Source organism: Cavia porcellus, unplaced genomic scaffold (assembly GCF_034190915.1).
Source record: "Cavia porcellus strain 051 isolate PalLab524CR breed Dunkin Hartley unplaced genomic scaffold, mCavPor4.1 scaffold_10, whole genome shotgun sequence".
NCBI classification, from domain to species: domain Eukaryota; kingdom Metazoa; phylum Chordata; class Mammalia; order Rodentia; family Caviidae; genus Cavia; species Cavia porcellus.
In genome coordinates, this window is record NW_026947493.1 from 10360798 (window position 1) to 10383433 (window position 22636).

Genomic DNA, 22636 nt, shown 5'->3' on the forward strand with positions numbered 1-22636 from the left:
CTCTACCAGTGATGATGAAATGTGACTCCACTTATCCCTATCCATGAAGTATATTGAAGTAGCTGTGCAAAACCTTCAGAGTTATTAAATAAAGGCAAGAGTAATGAAGTCATAATTTTATTTACTTCCTCTTATTTCCTGGATTCATCTACCACACAGCTAGGCTATGAAAATGAAATTCTTCTTGAGAATCCAAAAATACAAGTGACTGTAGCAGGGAATTCTTTCTTACTACATAATAATAGGGGCCTTCACTTTGATGCTAAGAAGGATTCTGAAGGCGATGCCTGTATTCAGCAGAAAAATGTAACACAGGGGTGATGAGGAGATTGAATGAAATCTTCCATAATCACCGAATCTTGCAAAAAAGACCACAAAGGAGGGATAGAATGATAAAAAGCTAAATGACCCAATAACTTGGCAAAGGTAGGTTAAGATTGTACAAGGAAAAAACCAGATGAAGAAAAAATAACTACGTAAACTTTGATAGCAGTTTATACAGAAAGATTCCAACTAAAAGCAAAAATTTTATGTTCCCTTTAAAATGATATCCAGGCCAATAAGAAAGCATGAATAGGCAGAAAATGTCAGATTTCAAAGTTGGAAGAGAACATGAAGCAAACACAAAACATACAGAAAACAACCAGGTTAGAAGAAAAGTTTAGTGAAGAACTACCAAAGATTAAACAGGACAGTGCGACAAAACGAACTACGAAGCAAGAATGAAAATGAAAATAAGAACAAAGGCAAAGATCCACTATTCTACGAGAAATGGCTTTCTTATCACCAGATAATAACTATCAGAGGAAGCTCCTTAGCTAGTTACATAACTAGGGTAGTAAAACAAAAAATAAAGATAAAAAGGAAAAGTGTGTTTTATTTGGCATTAAAAGACATTTAACTATGCGATAGCTCTGCCTGAAATGTTCTCTAAAGTGGATTGTGTGAACTTCTGCAGAGGTATGATTCTAAATCATCACTGATCTTATTTCCCTCTCCTCTCTTTGCTTTAGTTTTTCACCAGCTTATTTGCCTTCTGATGGCTGCAATGCTTTAAGAATTTTTTTTTTTTTTTTTTTTTTTTTTTTTTTTTTTTTTTATGGCTGGATTCTTCTGAGACTGTGATAACTTCAGTTTTTTATAGTTACCTACTGTTGTCTGTACCTTCTGTCAGGTATCTCCAATATTCTACAAGAACAGAATTTTAGTCAACTTTTCTTCCAAAATAATGCCTCCATCAACAAATATCTCTACAAAACAAAATTCCCCACTAGGATCTTTTTTGTTTTGGAATTGGCTGGTATTTGACCATAAAGACTAAAGTAGTAACTTTTTACTAAAAACAAAAAAAGGAAAATTCCTTTTTAGAAAATTATGTATGCCTAGTCTTAAGAAATCCTTTGAGAATTTATTTTCAATGGAAAGGTTTAACAGTGAAAAAAACAAAGGTCAAAGAGTTATTATGCTCTCCACTGAAATAAAATCTTACCGGAAAAAAAAAGAAAAGAAAAAACAGAAAGCCCAATGGAGAATATGAATTTTTTTCTCGTTTGAGTTTGGGTAAAAGTATAAAAATAATTTCCTGAAGGTTTTGATAAAATAACCTGGAACAAACTAAGCAACTTCTCCATTTTTCTAGATACTTAACTTCTTTTGCTTGCATTTTATTTTTATTTAAGCACATCTCACACATATATACCCCAACCCTTACAAAAAACAAAACAACAACAAAAAAAAGGGCCTGAAATTTTAGTTACACCACATGTGGTTTTCATTTGTGAAAAATGAACAAGCTGTTTGTGGTTAAACTGTCTAATCGCTTGTGATCAATCTAGCGCTGCATTCAAGATTTACAGGATACATCAGCTTCTGTGCCACATTAGCTGTAAGGGGGGGGGGGGGAGAGGCGGAGGAGTTAGTTTATCCTGAGGAATAATATTTCCAATGCAGCCACACTCGCACTACATCTGGTTGTGCTGGTAGCGGCAGTTAAATTGAAATATTTCACAGCGTGTGTCAGAAACATGCAGAATGGTAATTATGACAGATCTGATTAAGCCGGAGTGCCACAAGCTCCCTGGCCAGCGCCGGTTGTGCAGGTGTGACCTTGTGCGTGCCTGCGTGTGTAAATAAAATTAATTACAAGCGAGAGGGTGAAGGCTTCAGTGACATCACAAAGCGGAGAAACTCCCAAGGGGGAGACCTAATGGAATATTTTCCCTCAGTCTAATAATACAGTTCATATTGACTTGAGGTAATTAGTGGGATCATTAAAGCAGTTTTCCCGGCGTATTTGGCTGCCTGATCAGATTAGTGAAAATGTTCTTCAGAACAAGCCCTGTGTGGTCTGCCAGAGAGGAGGAAATAAAAAGCAACAAAGCATATTTTGGAATGATAAGCAGCACTGGACTTTTACGGCAGCACAAAACCTCTACTTCTCTGTGGAGTCCACAGATCTGTCCTGTCCATTTTAATTCTTCTATCAACTTGTATATTCTTACGCATATGCTCACTCTTTCATTTCTTCCCTCAGTTAAATCATAGTGCTTTACCAGTAAGAGCCATCCCCAACTCTCCAACAAATCTCTTCTAAACAAGGCAATTTTAAATTTGGGGAAACGTATCTTAGATGACTGCTTTACTATTAACCAACAATATGGGACATTAGGGAAAGGCTAGGAAAACAGTAAACAAAAACCAGGAAGAAAAGAATGCCACTTAAAATTCACCCGCTAAACAAAAGATTCCCTTTTACGTAACATGTAACAAAGATTTAAATATTTATTTGCATGTGGATCTCAAAAAGGGCTTCGCACAGGACAAAGTTGGGTCATACATTCTTCCAGTTGCACAGAACACAGAGCATTCGTCAAGAAGAGAGCCATTTGTTTGAAAATACTCTATTGAGCATGCTCTACCTTGCCACTGGAATATGCCAAGCGCTGTCACAGATGGCAGGCTCTGACAGTTCCCATCCGTAGCGTCGATACTCGACAGTTCAGCACAAGATCAGTGACATTCTGTCTCATTAGAACCACGCTAATTATCACAGCTAGTTTCAGGGGAAACCATGTGTTGCAATGGTCAATTTGAAGGAGTCTGTGCATCAACAAACTGGTAATAAGGATCAGACACCTTATTATATGACAGCGTGCTGCCTATGATCTGATTTACAGATCAGAGCACTGGGGCGGCTGAGGAGGCTGGTGGTTTATAAAACAGTGTGGTTAAACCCAATTCTTGAAGCATACTGGTTGAAAAAGAAATTGCTAAAAAAAAAAAATGTAAAGGCAACTGGAAATGTTGAATCAAGGAATCAAACGAGTAGATTTTCTACTAACACACAGAATAGATTAAAACTTAGAGGAAAGCAACAACTTCATCCACTTGGCAACTGTAGCCAATATCACAAATTGGGGCTCGTCTTTTTATCAGATATTTAAAGATAAAGAACGATTATATTTCCACTAGCTCTGAAATATGGACATTTATTTTTTTAAAAGGTGGTCTGATTATTTGTGTCATTTTGCTAAGTACAGAACTGCATGTGTAAAAGTAAATACCCTTAGAAAATGAGTTCTCTCTAAAGTCACCTTTTCAGATACCTAAAGTACTCTTCATAGGAAGGAAAAAATTTTACATTAAATTTCTATTACTGTAGCTAATGTAAGTTCTTCCATCTTTCTCTCAGTACCTTTCACTGGTGTGAAATTTTAATAGTACAGCTTCTTTCAGAAGCTATTTTTCTATTGTCATTTTGCATAAATGCATTTTCATAGCTCATTCATTTCAGTGCCTTTATTTTCATTTCTCATGTAAGAAAAAAAGTTAAAATAAAACCCACCTTTCATTATCAGAAACATAAAAGACAACTATTGAGACTTCTTAGAAAATACTGTCTTTTAATTTGATAGTTTGTTAAGGGATTTTATCAGTGTTACAGCTGCATTCTGTTTAACTGAATGATATTAAGTTTTGAGGACAATTATCACAAGGTAAACTCCTTGGGTTTGTTCTTTACTCCATTTTTCCAGGTCCCAAATCCTGTTCTGCAGAACTGACTATTCAGTTTTCAATGCTGATCATAGGAGAGCTTCCAAAAAGAGAAGCCTCTGTAAAATATTCTCAGTTCCTACTTACTCTTCAGCCTGTGCTATCTTTTAGTACAAAAACCACCTACAATTACAGCAGTTTCTATGAATGTGTCATTTGTGAGCCGGTTTCAAACGTGCACTGCACTGCTGTGAAGTGCTCCTGCAGTAACCTGCCTTGTTCTCCCCACGAGATGTTAGCCAATATATATTCACTGGTTTTCCTGCCTGGAATTTTCTTGTAATATTTCCAAGAAATGAAGAAACGTGCTCAATGAATTAAGACTGTATGTTGTAATGTTTTTAAGTGGGTTGAAGAAGAATATTTATGGCTTTCATTTGGATCAATTTTAAATATAAAGCTAAATAAAAGAAAAATAAATAATTTGATGGTAACAACGAGATAGCCAAAGATCTTTTAATCAATTTGTTAAAGTTTATCCCCAAATGCCCAGGAGATAATTCTTAGCCAAAAATATAATAGATAACTAAGTGCTCTATCTAATAATTTTGAATCTCCCTGTCTAAACCCTAGACTTCCTAAAATATACCCAAGTTTATAGGACACAGAAATCTCAAAATTAACCTGCTCTTTTAAAAAATCATGTAGCATATATACCTTCAGAGCATCAGAAAAATGCAAATTTCACCAGTTTGTGAAATATGTCTTACTTTATTTAAAACATTCCAATCACCATCTAGGAATTTCCAAACCTAAAAGTCAGACTTATGCTTTCTTTTTTCAAACTTACAAACTCAAGGAATACTGAAGTATTCTCCCTTCCTACCTCTCAGCCATCCTCTCTCAATTGCCCTGAATTTCAAAGACAGAAGTATATAAAAAGTGGATAGAAAAACACAAAAGGTTTTTAAATTAATTGTTTTTTTCTACCAGTCACCAACTGTACTTTTTTTGCAGACAGGTTTTTTTGTTTTATTTTGTAATTTTAGTGCTAAACATCATACCTGTCAATCCAGCCAAAGCTGTAATGGCTAGAGTCCTGTAACTCAGGACTTTACAAAAGATTGTGCTAAAAATATAATCAGTCAAATGAAATCTTCATATCTAGTCATTTTACTTAAAAGAAATAATCTGCTTAATAAAGCACCAGAGAGGAATCATTTTCTAAATACAGGTTGTGCCGCAGTGCAGCTCTGTGAAAGCCTTCGACTCTTACTGTGCTGCTGTCTCTGTAGAATCCACTCCTGAGAACATGAAAATCAGTGTAACAATCTAGTGTACAGGCAGGGCCTAACAGCGCTGCTAATGTCCCTTTGCTGGACACACACCTTAAGTCTCAGAGCTCTCAAGGGGTTTGCTGTGGAGTAAAATTAGATTCTAACATCTGCCACTATTAAGGAAAAAATTCCATTTCCATCTCCCATATGAAAACACTATAACCAATGAACAGTAACTGAACCTTGATACCATAATGGTTATTACCCAAATCAACTATTTTTTTTAAACAGTAAAATTAGCAAATTTTGCTCTCATAATTATTTGAATGTTATCAGACTAAATGTTTGATAAAATTCCAATATGATTCACTTGGAAAAACTGCTGCTTATTTGAATACCCAGAATATAAAGTATATTCATTTGTAGCTCTTCGCATGTTTAAAGCACATCATCTATTTAAAGTTTGCATTAGCCTGCTTTCTCAACCAAGCAAAGAAGTAGCCTACCTTCAGTTTTCAGTTGCATATTTTATTCAGACAGTTCTATTAGAGGTAAAAAAAAAAAATCTCATTTCTATTATTCATTGAAGAGAATGTAATATACGTGAAATGGTAGAATCTACACAAGTTGGCTTCTTTTACTGAAAATACCTTGTACGTTAGCACTGCAGAGCACTCTAACTTTTAAAAATGGAAGGCATTGGAAATAAATACATGATAAATCACTTATATCAATGTGGAGGACTGAACTTCTTATTTAGCACTTACCAAATACAATCTTGTGCATAGTGCTATATGATCTTAAAATGTTTCTTATACATTATAACACGTGACTTCCTCCTGAATTAAAAGAATCTTAGGTTCAATTTCTTGATATTGTAGTACAAGAGGCATAGCTGATCACCTGTGGCCCTTCAATCACGTATCCTCACTTCTACTAGCCATGAAAATATCTGGATTGCAACAAACCTGGTGTTCAACAAACAAGTCAATGAAGGAAAGAAAGCCCTTGCTGCTACCTTTATCAACTACTCCAATATCATTAAATTCTTCTTCTCCAGAGCAGGTGAAACTTTAGTACTGATGCTGCCTTGAAACCTAAAGAGATTATTAATACAACTTGAGGGATACAATTCAGAGTTGGCTCTACTATTTACTAGCTGAGTGACCCACATGTGTAAGTTGAGGAAATTAACAGGGCTACAAAATAAATGCAGTTAGTACATAATGTGTGAAGGGATCTAGTGGGAAAGAGGTGGTGACTATCAAGCTGACCTAGACAACCCGAGTGAAGACACAGAAGCAGGCAGAGGGAAACGGAAGTGCTCTGCTCGCACTCCAGACAGACTTAACCCCGGTGGAGCACTGCTTCATGCTGACAAGCTCCAACACATATAATCTGGAGACCTAGTTAACTATTCTAGAAATTACAAATTTTGACCATGAGAAATTCAACAAGAAAGGTCAATCTGACTTAAGAGTCTACTTTCATTGATTTGTTAGCTTTTGCTCCTTTCATAACCTAAGAAAAAGACCACTCTTCCTTGTTAGATATCCTGTTAGTGTCATACACAGTTTTTACCTGTCTGAAGTAATCATCAATCTTTGTACATATTTTCATAAGGAGCATAGTGCTTAACATTTAAACTGAACAGCTATGAGAAGACCATAAAAATGCTCTTCTCGGAAGTTGAAATACATTAAAAATCAGGAATGACTATCCAAAAGAATGAAAGCAGTTTGCAGAACCCCACAGTTAGTCCCTTGGATTCTCACTCGACCAGTAATAAGGAGCTTGAAGTTTGGGAATCCTAAGAAACACATTATCATGTGTTAGAAAGTATCCTTTTACAATGTGGAAACAGGGACTTAGGAGAACTGTGAATCACAAAAGTGTTAAAAAACCCTCAGAACATCACTTACATGACAGTATCAGACAACTGCTGGTGTTTTCTAAACAGTTACAAAATCAGTAAATCAGCTCAGAGATGGAAAAATCCAGGGTATCATTCAAAAGCAAAGGTAGCAAAGGACTGTTAGTCATAAAGAGCTGTACTACAATCAAAAGGGAAACTGGGGGAGAGCAGTGGATTAAATGAAAGTGATGGGTAACTGATAGTACTCACTGAAAAGCTTTAATATTAATTTGGGTTTGTTTTGCTTTTAAGGCTGACCTGGATTATCATAATGCATGTCTAATTTTTCCATTTTGGAGATTTGGGGAAAGCGCTTGGCTCTTGTAGGAATGCAGTCTGTTATTCTTGATAATTAGACAGGTCAGGAAAAAAAGATGTAAGATCACGAAGAAAGGCAAGATAATATATATTTAAATAAGAGATTCTCATCATAATTAGACTAAATAGTCAAAACAAGAATGTTCAGGGTGGGTGGGAAAGTGAGAACAGGACATTTCTCCTTAATGCATAGTCTTGGCATGTAAATGAAGACATCTGAAGAAGCACACAGGTTTGAAGCGGCTCTAACATTCTATCATAATTAGAAACATTTCAAGAGCCCTGTAATTTCCAATCAAAATTACAGTAATTTCCGATATACAAGCCATGATTCATGACAGAATTTTACATTCCATGAGAGATTACGGTGGCCTGATGTATGGCACGCTGAGTACAGCACTAACATAAACAATTCAGTTTAATGTTTAAACAGCACTCGATGTTTAGAATCTCACAATAAAAGAAACATATTATTGTAGAAATTATCACTTTGACAGTGATTGAAGGGTAGGCAGGCATGTGGCCTATAAAGCTATAATTTTTACAGTCCACAGCTTGGGTTTAATCATTTTTATATAACATTTCTAAGATATCCCTTAAGTATTTCATCTAGTCTATAACTTAAACAAGAACAACATTTTCCTAAAGTTAAACTCCCATTAAATACCACTATTAATTTTGATCAAGTAAAAGTTTTAAAAAGCTAAAAAGGTTATTGGGTTATAAATACACCCACAATTATATATTTTTTCACAAAATGACAACAGCCAGGATGTTATGTAAAAGAAGATTTACTAATGATAATGAAAATATACTTGTGCACCAATTCAAGTTGTTCAAATCTCACCTGGAGCCCTTGATTGCCTCTAAATCTCACCTTGAAAGTGTTATTAAATCTTTTGCCAAGGTGAAGAAAATTTAGAATTCTTCTGCTCCTTTAAAAAGTATTCTTGGAGAAGGATTTATAGGCAGCTAGGAGTTTGTTCTTACAGACGACTGATTCTACTTTTGATGAACAAAAATTATCAACATATGACAGTTATATGGACAAAGGCTACAGTAATTATCCTTTGCCTTGATAGATTTGCAACTTTTCTGATTAAAGGCCATGCAGTAATTCATCCAAATTGTTCAAGTTTTCTAATAGTAATTCAATTTGAACATCTTGTATCTATGTAAAAACTATCACTATATGCAAAGACGTGTGAAATTTGTTGTAATAACAGGTTCAAACAGAAGAAACTATGTCGTATTTTAGAATGAAAATTATGATTTAAGTCACACGAAAACAAGTAATTTTTTCTATGAAACTTTCTCTACACTGTTATTTTTCTGAAAGCAACTCTTAACTGATTGACAGATAAATCCTTGATCTAGAAGTGGCTGTGAAAAGGAAACAAAACCAAGTGTCTCTGACCTGAAACTGAACACTGTTTATCTGAGAAGTCATACATAACACTAGAGGTTGTGACCCTTCACTAACACAGGTTCATATCAGAGCAGATAGCCCTGTTAATAAAAATTTCACAGGCATCACAGAAAAATACTTTCAATACCTAATAGAGGCTCTTACCTGGCTTTTTGTTGCTGCAACCTTTGCAAACAGTGCTTGGGACACTTTAGCACGCTTCATTTCCTGCTGAATCTCATCATAAATGGAAGCATTAATGTTCATGGTATTGTTCTCTGGTTTCCCATTCCTCTCAGAGGCAATCGTAGCTGTTTTCACCTACAAAACATTTTGAATACAGCTGTCATTTTTCATTGGCCAAATTGTTTTGAAGCTTCTCAGGCTCAGCATCCAAACTGGACACTGTTGCTCCTTTTATGATCAAGGTGATCAACAGTGCAGTCATTCAACATTACTTATTGCCCTGAGATCAGATTGGTTAAGTTAAGAAAGTCACATTGTCACAGGTGATTGCATCTATAATGTGACAGCAACTGCCAGCTGACAACCAGGAATTATAATGTCATAAAGTAAGTTTTCTGGAAAACAGAATAGTTTGAAAGACTTGAAAACCCTAAACTAATTGTCTCCCAATTATCTTCCATTGCAATCCTAACAACGGAAATTCACAATTAAAAACATAATGCACAATGCTGTATCTTCACTGGGTGCCCGGTGCCTGATAGACCACTGCATCACTAATAGCTACTATATAATATGGCCTTTTTAATTTTAGACTCTTTTATGCCTTTTCCTCTTATGCTTCATTTTAAAAATCTTCCATAACAAAGCCATTTGCAGAACTGCATATTTAAATCTTCTATCCATCCATGAAACAGGTAGAGTGCCTTGCTTAATCATCATAAAGCCTGGCTGCATTTTACATGTGCATGTCCAAGCTGTTCTATATAATTATTTCATCTTTTCCTGGCACCTTTGTATACAACTATTTCCTTTTGACTTGTGGAACCAGACAATAAGAAAATGTTTTACAACGTTTAATACAACATTAATGTAACAAAATATATCAGTGACGTCACAAATATAGCCCAAATGTATAATTGTGAAAGATTAGTACTAGCCTTGCATAATCATGAAAAAGTTATCAGCAGAAAAATTTCACAAAATTTTAGTGAGAAAATGAAATCACCCCAAAATTTATTGATAGCAATAGTATTTTTTTTTTAGCACTAGCATTTTTTAACTTTAACTTTTAATTTTTATTATGCAGTTACACAAACTGGCCCTAAATATTACATATCAACTATATAAATCATTTTTTTAATTGAGAAGTTCATGAAAGTGGAAGTGAAAAATTACTAGATTCAGGACCATGCATTTCCTAGCAAAATGACTAAGGAGGAACAATAGAAAATGAAGTGCATTTTATGATAAAAGAGTAATTTTTTTGGTACTGACACATTTACAAGTTTTCCATGTTTTTTTCACTCTATCCTCAAAATATCTGGCAAGAAAATAGCACAGAGGTTACCTCAGAAAATTCAATTCTCAAGAGTAAATTTAAGTCCCCTTTTGTTGCCATCCTTCTGAATTTCTCTAACTTCTAGTCAGAAAAATACTTCACCTCTTGTCCATCTTGAAGAGCATTCTAACATGACATTATCCCTGTAAGCCAGGGAAGGATAAGGCAGTTTGATGGTTGGACCACCAGCCTGAAGACTACATCACCTAGACATGGATGACAAGAATCTAGGTTACATTGCCAGAGTTCCCTTTTCATCTCTAGGAGTCCAGTAAAGCAGGGGCACTCAATATTCATGACAAGGCCACTGCGAAGTGCGCTTTGAAGCAATTATCTTCTAAACATCACTTTAGAAGCCAGAAGAATTAATGCATTACCATAAATTGCCTACAAAGTCAGCTATGGTGAGATTTGAAATCTTGCTCTGGGGTGGTCTTGCCGTGAGGTAAAGGGATATATCTGATCACCCCATGGGGTCTCTTTTAATACCTATTTTCTCACTGCTTAAATGAAAGAAAAAGAAAAGTCATTTCAATTGCTTTGAAAATTGAATGTTATGTTAATTGAGGAATAAAGTCCAGGGCCTTGAAAGAAACAGTTCCTGAGTAGCAATCTACTTCGTAATAGTTAAGATCAGATTTGCAAAACTGTTGTGATCTGTTTTTAAAACAATTTTTATTCTTCTGTAAAAATTACATTGGAAAATTTATCATTGTAGTGGGCTACAATCATTTGTTTCAAGCCTGGGATTCTGTTTCTAAAAATTTCTTTAATTTTTTTAATAAAACAAATACAACTTGAACAAGCTAAAAATTCTAAATTAAAAAAAATTTAAATATGTTTTCTAAGTGGCAATGCAAACCAAGTGGAAAACACACATGAAACATTAGCAAAAAAAAAAAAAAAAAAAAAAAAAAAAGTATCTGTCCAGATTACTCACTTAAAAAATATTTAGAAAAGTTCTTCTTTCTCATCTTCCTGGCCCAGATATGCATCTTATCATAGATAAGCTATTAGATTTCTGGAATTACATCTCCCTCCCTGCAAACTCAAGCTATTGCTTAAGGGTAACTGACTTGGACAGCTTTTCAAAATATGAAAGCTGACTTTTTCCCCAGGTAAAAATGGAAACAAAAATCTTTTATACTTCACTCTACTAAGTATTATTTTAGCTTAGTACAAAAAAAACCCTCTTTAATCTGGGTTTAGCTTTTAATATTATATCACACATTAAAATTCATAAAGTAGTTCATTCCAGGCAAAACAAACTACTCTTCAGCTCTTCTCCACAAATAGCACAGGAGGTAAAATAAATGCAGTTGCTTTCTGAATAGCTTTTATCAAGGTGAGGTGTACTACTCCGTTATTACTGCGGCGCCAGGGAAGTAGTTAAGATTGGGAGCTTCTGCGATTTACCCTCTCTTACAGGGGTGGGTGCAGCACTGGGGACTGCTTTTTATTTCACTGAAATTGTCCAGTAGAACACACATTTCCCATAAAAAAGTATTTTGCTTTTTCATGGATTGCTAAATTCATCAAATCACGTTTTCAAGGTTACACAAACAAACTGTCCTTTGGCACTGATTGGTGAATGTGCCCCTCTCTGATGCAGGAAGAACTGCCTGCAAGCACACAGCTCTTACATATACAAAATTAAGTTTTTATGTACTTCTAATAATTATGATAATAAAGGTTGACATTTATTAGTTGGTTATTATGTGTTGGGCATTCTGTAAATGTATAATATTAACTTAACCTCATAATAGCCCAGAATAGGTACTATTTTTAAGTTGAAAAAGAAATTTTGTCTTAACAAAGATTAATTTCTTCATGGCTCAAGGTTAAGACTGTAAGTTTGTCTAAAGCTCATTCTTAGAGATCGCAGAGTTGCATGGAATTCATGTTGTGAGGGCTTTTTCAGAAACATTTTATGTTAACCCGCTTTTTGGTGGCTCTTTGCTAAATCTAATTAGCAGTTTCATAATTGATGCTACATATCAACTTAATTTTTCAAGTTATGGAAACCATAAACTTTTTTGTTTTGTTCCACTTTATTTTTGAGACAGGTTCTCACTTAGGCAGGTCTTGAAACTCATTATACAGCCCAATCTAATTTGCTGTGTTTCTTTTGCCTCATCCTCCAGAGTGCTGGGATTACAGGTATGTACCACCACGCATGGTTACAAGTGTTTTCCCAGTCCAGTTGTTTAAGAAATGTGTGATTCTGTGGGATGCTTATTGGTAATAAAATATAGTCCTGCTCTTAAATTTTTATATATTTAAAACTATCTTTAATAACATGGTTTGATCTTTTTAGACGTTCTTTATTCTGCAGAAACATTATTTTCCAAATATAGACTTTAAAGGTCTTTTAGTTTTTAAGAAACGACTATTTATGAGAAGCATTTTACAAATATGATCTTAATGTTTTCCATAACAAACATTTCATCAAAGGTTAAATTCATGATTATAACTACAGCTGAAATCAAAAGAGCCTACAGTTTTTTACACAGGGATTTGTTGTAGAGATACCACAGTGCAGCTACCAGCCCATATATATATATATATATATATATATATATATATATATATATATATATATGCTTAGAAATGCTTAGAAAATGTCTATATATATATATATATATATATATATATGTATAAACTTTGGACATTTTCTAAGCATTGTTATAAATATCAAACCTTACTTTAGAAGCAACTAAAGAATCATACAGCAATGTAACAAATAAATTATGTAATTCATGTAAAAGTTGTAACTTGATAATTATATGCTTTCAAAGAGTCTTTACGAAAATGGAACTTACACAATTGACTCCAAAGTCACATGTATAAAAATACACAAATAGAAACTATAATAATAACAAGTAGAACTATAACTATAATAATAACAGGTAGAAATTCTCAAATTAAAATTGACTTTGCTATGGAAAAAAATCATTAAAAGAAAAAATAATCACTCATTATTATTAATAGAATTCTTCTAGTAAACCCATAAGGCAAATTTGTAAAGCATGGTGAGAAAAGAAACTTTCAAGGTCCTGTAAGTTTGAGGGGACTGGGAGCTCCTGGGTATTTTCCTATTATTGCAGTTTGGAAGGAATATTTTCTCCACAACATCAGAACCCCACTGTTCAAGCGCTTTCCATGTGGATCACTTGTCAAACATTTCATTTATTCCACCAGGTCAATGTTTTCTGGTATGTTCCTTTTTCTTAGCTAACTATATAATCTCATATGACAAAGTCCCCAGGCTTCATTTTCCCCTTTCAAAAATAAGTTGTCTGTATTTTGATGAAGTGGTCTGAGGTAAAGAAAAGAACTAAAAGGACTTACTAGGGGATTTGACAACTTGAATTCAAACTTACATTAGAGCTCCTGATTTTTCTCTTACCAAAAGGTTGGCATGAGTCAACAAATTAATACAGGTGAAGGTGTTTAGAAAACTGTGAATCACTTTCAAGAGGGGACATTCTTATTTCTTGAATTAGAACCTATAGATTGTGAAAATACACTTTCACCATCAGGTCTGGTCCAGAGCTACTGCCCCAGGCAGAGCACGAAGTCTGTAGCGTGACTGCCCCAAATGGAGGGCAAGGGGCAGTCATGTACACAGGTTCCAAGCATCTGCCGCTTCCTGAGGCTTGTCTAAGACTCCCCAAGTGAGGTATCTGTAAGATCTCTACCTGAAACTCCCCCTTCCCAAGGGACGTTCTTAGAGATTTAAGTCCCTCTGGAATCCAAGACTCTAGCAGTTCAGCTCCTTGGTCTGATATGGCCCCAGGCACTTTCTAAATTCATCCAGCACCCCCTAAGGAGCTGGAAGAAAATCTAGCCTCTCAGGAGTAAAGGTGGCTTAGATCTTCTGTGAGCCACTGAACTGCAATTCTTCAATCTGTAATTCTCTAGAAAAAAATTAGGGTTTAGGCTAATTCAAGCCCAAAGTTGTCTCAAAATAACTTTCAAACCTCTTCATTGTGTGTAAAATAAAATGCACAGTGATTTTACATAGACTCTTCTTGGGAAAACACAAAATTAAATTTGCACTATTTTTTTGTATCTGTGATTTATTCCATTTTCCTCTCCCTTTTTAGCCATATTAAAACCCTCTTAATGCAATGCATTGGCTCCAGTTTAAGAGTTCAATTTCAGCTGCTGTAAAACAGTATAAATTCAGTTGTGCTATGCATGTTTGTTCCAAAGCTAAAGTACTCATACCTTTAATATAACAAGAATTCCTGTTGATAAATTTTTCTTTTTGGTTTTGAGACAGCGTTTCACTATGCAAGTTCAGGCTGGCCTTGAACTCACTTTGAAGCCCAGGCTGGCCTCAAATTCATAGTAATTCTCCTGCTTCAGCCTCCCAAGTTCTGGGATTATAGCCATATGCCACCAGATCCCACAAGAATTTCTCAACATTTAACTCAATCACTAATAATGGATAAAGTGTAAACAGTTTGGTAGTGAGCTTTACTATAATATTGAGTAACACAAAGGGATTCTTTGAGAAGCAAGGAAGATACCTTAAAGATGTGTATAAAACAAAATTATGCATATATGTATCAGCCTATTATTTCACAATTTAGTTAAATGGCCAGTAATACTACATTGATGGAAGCATTTCCTTTGAAAGGTCACTAAAAATCTAGTGTATTTCCATAATACATTCATCAGTGACTTATTAATAGTACAGCTTAAAAGCTTGGTTTTGAGTCTATATTTTTGACAATACTGGGAATGGAACAGAGTCTTGTGCATGCTAAACAACTGCTCATTATGCTACATCCTCAGTGTATTTGTCTTGAGAACAAACAAATTCACTGTACAACTAGGGTGGCTTAACTAGGTAATTGATAAGTCAGGCCAAAATACAAATATTTTCTACCTCCACTTTCTACAGCAGATAATGCCTTCATACATACACACAGAAAAGCACTGTAGTATCTTAAGAGTGCATAAAACAAGTATCATTTAATAAGAATTAGTGTCATTTTGGCTAAACAAAGTGAACGAGTATCATAATTACATTTGGAAAAAAAATCCAAAATCCTATAGAGAAATATGAAAACAAAAGCTGTACTAAGAAATCACCCCGTCAGATATTTTGGCAGATTTTTTCTAAAAAGGGGGTGTTCAGTGTTGAATTGTATTCCTTTTGAGTAAGCCATTCTTTCATTACAATTGCAGAACAAGCGATAAGCAAAATAACTGCCCAGAAGCTAGTGAGAGGACTACAGAGCAATGGTAACTCATTATAGTGTGTGCATTAACTCCAAACTTGCAAAATAAGTGTTAAACCAAGGCCAAGGAGGAAGATTTCTAATCATTCTGACAAAAATGATATGTATATGTAAATGTTTACAACTACAGAGTTTTTCTTAGAAAGTTATTTTAAATAAGGGTTTACTAAAGATCAGCCTGATTGTGTATGTGGCATACACCAAAGCAGGTGGCTGTGTGTGTCTGTGTATGCAGTTGCTACTCTCCGTCTCCACTACAGAAACAGGACTTCTTATTCACAACTTCAGCAATGACTTCCTTATAGTCTGCTCCCACAGGTATCAAGACTAGAAAAAGTTTTAAGAGCCGCAACAAGTGGCTGGATAGTATATCTATTTCTCATTTATGGAGAGCCTATAGGAGTTGCATCTTTACTGTTAAATAGGCTTTTGCTAGATTTTTATATTTAGAAATACACGCTTTTTGCTTTTTTGAACTACTGACGAAAAAATAAAATTCAATGCATAGTTTCATAACACTATATGTTATATGAATACTTGACTTTGTGTTTCATATTCAACTTTTATTCATTTTAGTTGACCTTACTTTTAAGGGCTGGGCAAGCCAAAGATTAAACATGTAGAAAACAGATGAGCCTCACCCTCAATTTTTCTCTAATAGTTTGTACTACATAATTTATTGAATTCTTAAGAGTAATTACAAGGCTATACATTGTTATTGTTATCTTATAGTTACTTGTTTTGTTTTTCCCTCTAATTCAGAAAGGATAGATGTATATTTATATATAGGCTTATAAATGCCTATAACTACACCTGAAGAGTTTACAAGAATTGATTTTAGTATGTGTGATGGTGTGAACAGCTACACTGAAGAAAACAAGACACCATGGTAGCCACTGATTACTTCCTATCATTTTGTTTTGAAGTCCAATAATGCTTTTATTCTTGGCTTTGATTGGCTTTAATCTGTTTTCAATTATTTGATTTCAGTATGTATGAAGGGTATGGACAGCTATTTTGATGAAAACAAGAGACATTATGGTAGCCATTACTGATTTCCTAGTGTCTGGTTTTGAAAGTCCTTAAGGCTCTCATTCTTGTGTTTTGGTTGCTTTTATACTATTTTGATTTATATTAATTTATTATGTGTGAAGGTATGGACAGGTATTTTGAAGAAAGTAAGAGACATCACGGTAGCCACTATTAATTTCCTGTTGTCATTTTCTGAAATCCTGTGTTGTTTTCATTGTTTTACACTGCTCTGCTTTGTTGTTTTGCTTTGTTTTATTCTCTTTAAAATAAAAAAAAAAATTGTAAGGTTACTTCTAAACTTGACTTTTTAAAATAATACTACAATAGGAAGCACAGAGATAAATGTGCAAATGAGAAAAGGGTAAGAGATGGAAGGAAAACAGAGAGGGAGGGGAAAGGAACATAAAAGGAATTAAGATGTGCTGTATACATGGACCAAGTCCCCACCATGCATGCACTCATTATGTACTATGAACATGTACTAACAAAAATAAAAATTAAATAACAACACAAATGGACAGCTACAAAATAACTTGGAAGGTAATGTTTTTCTCTCCTAAAAAGTGACCAAAAACTTAAAAACAGAAAATGTGCCCATTTCTGGGAATATGGACTGAATTCCTTATCAGCCCCATTTAAAGCTGCCTTTAAGGATTGTTTTAAACTTAATTATGAAAGATTACAAATGAGAAGACGTGTAATTGGTACCAGCTGCAGTTCGCATTGGAAAGCATAAATACAAATGGAATTGCTTATTTATTTTTATTTACTATTCAAATGGCAGTTCTAAAACTAGTAGGCATAAAACTGACCTTTTTTTCCTTAGAGTTTAATATACTTTTTATTTAACATTAGTAGTAGAAGTAAATATCCCACTTAAAGATTCTTTTCACCCCCAAAAACCCAAAGAATGGAGCAGCACAAAGCAATTTTTTTTTTCTTGCTAATTAGTAGCTTATTGTTTTCATATCAGAACTAGTGATTTGGGATGAAATTTTCCTCAAGCAACTCTATGAATTTTTAAAAATTTGTATCTATCTAGTTTCTTGCTGAAATCCTTTTTTAAAAGAAAGTCAGTCAGTTAGTCTAGGAAAAGAAGAGACTGCACCTGGGGAGGGCGGCTGGGAGGTGTGCTTATCAGGGGAGCTGGACCCATGGCCGAGGCAGCATTCAAGCTCCTTTCCCTTTCATCCTGGTATATTCTGTCTCTTTCAGCTTCTGGTAATTGCAAGAAATTCTGCATAGCCCGAAGGTTTACCAGCAAAGACTGGGATGCAGTCTTGGGGTCCTCTTCCTTCCGGAGGATTTCCGAAAGCAAGCCCTGCAGGAAGGAAAGGCACATGGTGAGTTTGCTCCTGGGCTCTGGCCAGCCCCAGGTGATCTCTTCCCCTCTTCTACTCTGCTTGGAGAATTAACAGTCAGAAGTATTAGTTCTGCATAGGAATATATTAGTTACAATTGGAGTGAAGAAGAGCACACCTCAATTGTATTCTTAATTTTATTAAGCATCTGCTTTACACACAACATAAACTGAAACTGCCTAAATGGTCTCCTTCCTTTAAGCAGCTTAACTTGCCATAAAATCCTTCGCAGACAGACGATGGAGGGAAGTTAAGAATAAATGAAATCCTCATAATACACTAGCATCGGACTTTATAGTTCTCAACCTGCCTAGACAAAGACAGTGGAATGCCAGTAGCTTAGTATAGAAAAATAATAGAAAAGTAATAGCTTAGTATAAAAAGTTGTATGTAAAGCAGAAGGTAGAACTTTTAAAGAAAACACCAGAAAATGAACTGCAACACATTAGGGGGAAAATCAGAATTACTATTTCATCATCTGAGAATTATGTGAATTTTTACAGGCAATGTTTTAAGTTACTCTTTAATCTTCAAATTGCCAAAGTAAACGACACCAGGTAGCCCTTTCAATTTGCCATTTCAAGGAACCACTGACTATCCCAAAAGATTCTAAATACAACTTTGCTATATTATAACCACTAGCTAACAAGTTAAAATTTTGGACTTCGATCAAATTTGAAAAACATAATCACTTTTATATTACAAAAATCCATCATGATATTTTCTCGAATATTATCCAGAATTATTATCACTAATTACCAAATCTCTTAAGAAATAAAAAGCATTATTAGTAACAGAAGAAATTTACACTACTGGAAACTCTTTGAAGGTGTCTTTCTTCCCCCAAATTATAGGACACTACTGTTCAACTGTTTCACTTTTGGAAGAACTCTTTAAAACTGTTTTATTCCCAATTTGTTTATGGGATAACGTGAAACAAAAATACTAAACTGATAACTTCATAAGGGCTGAGCAGCCTGTGACTCTTTCATCTTGGACATGGAATAATGCTTGAAATATCAAAATGCATTTGCTTTCTTTATTTAGCCAGATTATCAGCTTCTCATAGTACAGCCAAGAATACAATCTCATCAAAATTAGTACGTAATTTTCAAATTCACCTTCCAAATAACCCTCCAGAATGAAGGATAGTAAGATGTCAAAATAGTGGAGTAATACAAACTGAGGTTTGTGCCCAATTCCTCAAGATAATGTACTACATTGCTTAAATAGAACAGTTGGGTGCAGATAGGGTAAAAGCACGGTCCACTTTGTAAATGATTTATAAGCTAGTTTTCAAGAACTTCCAGCAGTCTCTGGGGCCTTCACAGAATCAATTTTAAAGAAACCTCTCACGTGATCTATTGCAATCACAGCCTGGAAACAGGCCCTGAACTTTCAGTTTCAACTTAGAAATGTGACTGAAAAATGAGGGGCACAGGTCCTTTTATTCATGTTAACAGTGAGTAATGTTCCAACTTTATCTACACAGGAACAAAACAACTCCAGTCAATTTAACTAAAATTCAGTCACACAGGTAGTCAATCATCCAGCTATTTAATTCGCACAATGCCAACAAATTAGATTCAAGAATTTCTGATGTGTCATACTGAAACCAAAATACATGTTACACACAAACACACGCACCACAATTATAAAGGAAAATCTGAAAAGTGGTATATTAACAGAGCCCTTCCTCACCAAGTGTTATGTCTTTTTAAATGTCCTTGGCAAAGCAACCTATCTCAACTACACAGGAATAGGGATGCAAACTCAGTACACATAAATACAATGTTATAAATTCCTTAAATATAAAATTCAGTATTGTCATCCCAGCACAATGCTTGACACCTAAGTATTTGATAAATATTTACTCAACTGATGATGCTTATACATATCACAAAGAAATTCAAATAGGCAATAAAAACATGAACAAAACCCAATGGGTAAATTCTAATGGTAATTACTCTTACTGGAGTGGACCTTCACTGAAAAGTTATGTGGCACTCTTCGAGATGTTATCTACACAATTGTTCAGTAATTTTAAAAAAAGGTTAGGGAAAAAGATAACCTATAGGTATTAAGGAGAAATATCTGAAATTAGATATTTAAAATTTTAAATAGCAAAGTAATATATCACATATTTCTTCCTTAAGTAGCAGAGCTACCGAGAAAAATGAAACACATGGAAAAACACCTAATTGTCTCTTGAGTCTTGCTAATGTGAACCTAAGACATTTTGCTATAGATTAAGATAGAAGAAAACATGTCCTTTGGGAGAGAATTTAGAAAATTCTTTACCCACTGCCTGTATTTTGAAGTGCCTTCCCATTTAAGCACACAAGTGTTACAGGGCAAAGTATTTTATTTCCACTTAAATTAATTATCCTACAGGAACAAGAGCAGTTTTTCTGCCTGGAATATGCTAATAGTCTGATGCAATGTTTTAAATTTATGAACATCCAAGATCTAAAACAGCCAGTGTAGACAATCCCGTGTTAAAATTTTTTTTTTTCCCAGAGCTTTCAATGAGGGGAGTGCCCCCTGGTGGAAATGCTTAAAAATATTCTTAGAAAATGTTCTGATTAATGTTAATTATCCTAAATAAATAAATAAATAAATATCACTTTAGAGTAACTAGATGCAAAATAATTATCAGAATTAAGATACAGAATGCATGTTTTGTTCCCATTTCAGATCCTTGTTATTTAAATTGATGTGTCCGTGGACTCGAACCTTTTGTGGCCCTTATCTCCCGGTTTCTATAGTTTAAAACAGTACAGATTTGCCAGGTTAGGACCAGATCTTGCGTGGTAATTCCCCATAGCTGACTGACAGAAGGCTCTCACACCAGAAATCCTTCATACTAACAAAGAAGACAGACAAGGCCTCGTATGTCTCATTTGTTATACCAGAATTATGCTGATACTAGGATTAACATGTCAACGTGGTGTGCCACAGGTACTCAATAAATTTGCTGAGCTAAATTAAGCCAAACTCATGGTTTTGTCTCTAAAAAGAACTTGAGAAGTTGTAATATTATGTAAGAAGTTATAGCAATTAATTTTATTACAAATGAGTAGCTGTCGTTCACTGGAACATCACATCTTACAGATAATTAGATGTGTGTTGTATATATGAAAGCATAAAACTATTCTACATTGTTGTTACATAGTGGTTAAATGAGAATCCTAATTCTTCTCAATTAAAGAATAAATACACTGATAAATTCCTAATCTTGTTTTTTACATTCCAACGAGACTTTTTAAGTTATAAACGAGTAAAATTCATAATGAAAAATCTTCAATAAATAGGATCAGTACTTCCAAAAGCTAATAATGAATTTGTTAAAATGGCAGATAAGCAAAAGAAACTTCCAATCTGAACAAAAAGCCTTTCTGGCTTGTTTGTCTCCTCTTTAAACATAATCGCTCATTCAAACAGATTGTATCAGCTTCAGCTTCATGGAACTTCAAAGCCCTCAGAAAGAAAATATAACTTGATGAAACCTTCCTCATAAAAAAGAAAATACACAGAATATTCTTCAGCACTACCTGCCTGTGTTGTTTGCTGAATTTTTCATCACACTTCCAGGTGAAAGACTACTTTCAAACTCCACCTACTCCTTAAACTCTTACCCATGTAAGTTATAAGTAGACGCATTTATCTCTGTCCTTTAGTAGGCTGAGAGCTGTCATGTTGGGGTAATAGCACCTTTTTACCTTTTATTCAATAGTGATATGGATAGTGAACTTTTCTTAAATTACACTGCGAAGAATTATAGGAATACAGTAGCAATTTCTGTTATACTTAAGCAGGCAAATTTCTCTCCACCACATAATTTACAGAACTCAAATTCAATAAAACATTACATGATGGTCCATTACTGTTATCAGTTTTGAATAATCCATCTTCATTTTTTATTTTACTGGAAAATAAAGTATGCCAAAGACAAGAGGAGGAGGGAGAAAGAGAAAAAAGCCATACAGAGGGATCAGTTAAACACTTACATTTTATTTGTGGGGAGGGGGCATTAAAGAATGCATTTTCTTGTATTACAAACTTTAAATAGCAGTATTACAGAGAGGTGTACTGGAAAGTGTAAGTCTAGCTTTGGCAATTACTTTTTGCCATAGGTTTCCATTAAAAAGACATCAAGTAGGCATAACTGAATGAATGACATATGCTAAAAGCTGGAATCTTCAATAGCTATTAAAGAGCACATGTCCATCAACTCAGAAAGGTGAAAATTCCTTAAAACAAGTAATTATATAAGTTTTCAGTAAAGGTAGACTTTTAAAAAAGTCATGTGTAAAAATCTAAGAGAGGTTTGTGTTTTAATTTAGGAAACCCTACTAAGATGAGCAAAAAATTCTCAAGAATTGAAACATGAAATCCAGATTTTCAAGTTATTCTGAGCTGTCAATGACTAAAACAATTCTCAGTTCAAAACTATACTGTTATAATAATGCTTAGCATACTGTTTATAGGGTATGTCTTTATCCAACTGTATCATATAACTGTTCTTATATACATACTTTACATTAATTGT

General features: G+C 34.4%; 1 protein-coding gene across 7 annotated transcripts in view; it reads right to left on the bottom strand.

Moving 5' to 3' along the window:
* Satb1 (SATB homeobox 1) overlaps positions 1-22636 on the bottom strand; it is a 95596-nt gene that overhangs the window by 20269 nt on the left and 52691 nt on the right. For all 7 annotated transcript variants that reach the window (XM_063256992.1, XM_013143980.3, XM_063256991.1 and 4 more), the window contains 2 exons: positions 17832-18044; positions 9077-9232 (listed from right to left, as the gene is read on the bottom strand). In XM_063256992.1, the coding sequence (XP_063113062.1) occupies positions 9077-9232; positions 17832-18044 (369 nt within the window). The remainder of the gene's footprint in view (positions 1-9076; positions 9233-17831; positions 18045-22636) is intronic.